The 377-nt window shown below is 63.9% G+C and overlaps 1 protein-coding gene across 1 annotated transcript in view; it reads left to right on the plus strand.

Moving 5' to 3' along the window:
* Coro1a (coronin 1A) overlaps positions 1-377 on the plus strand; it is a 27,882-nt gene that overhangs the window by 24,369 nt on the left and 3,136 nt on the right. Inside the window, exon 4 of the mRNA XM_010623539.3 lies at positions 61-259. Within this exon, the coding sequence (XP_010621841.1) occupies positions 62-259 (198 nt within the window). The 5' untranslated portion in view covers position 61. The remainder of the gene's footprint in view (positions 1-60; positions 260-377) is intronic.

The raw sequence follows: 377 nt of genomic DNA on the forward strand, positions 1-377 counted from the left end.
GGGGCCTTGGGGGTAGGAGGGACTCTGTGAGGTCAGCCACGAAATGTCCTGTGCCCCCAGGATGAGCCGGCAGGTGGTCCGCTCCAGCAAGTTCCGCCACGTGTTTGGACAGCCAGCCAAGGCGGACCAGTGCTACGAGGATGTGCGTGTCTCCCAGACCACCTGGGACAGTGGCTTCTGTGCCGTCAACCCGAAGTTTGTGGCCCTGATCTGCGAGGCCAGCGGGGGAGGGGCCTTCCTGGTGCTGCCCCTGAGCAAGGTGAGCCGAGGCCAGCAGCTTGTCCTCGGGGGGACTTGCCATCCAGGGGCTCTGTGGTGTCCCGCACAGGCGACTGTCACCAAGCCTCCTCAAGCCTCAGTGCTGTTATCTGTACAAC

The sequence above is a fragment of the Fukomys damarensis genome, unplaced genomic scaffold, assembly GCF_012274545.1.
Source record: "Fukomys damarensis isolate Sample0158 unplaced genomic scaffold, DMR_v1.0_HiC HiC_scaffold_34, whole genome shotgun sequence".
NCBI lineage: Eukaryota > Metazoa > Chordata > Mammalia > Rodentia > Bathyergidae > Fukomys > Fukomys damarensis.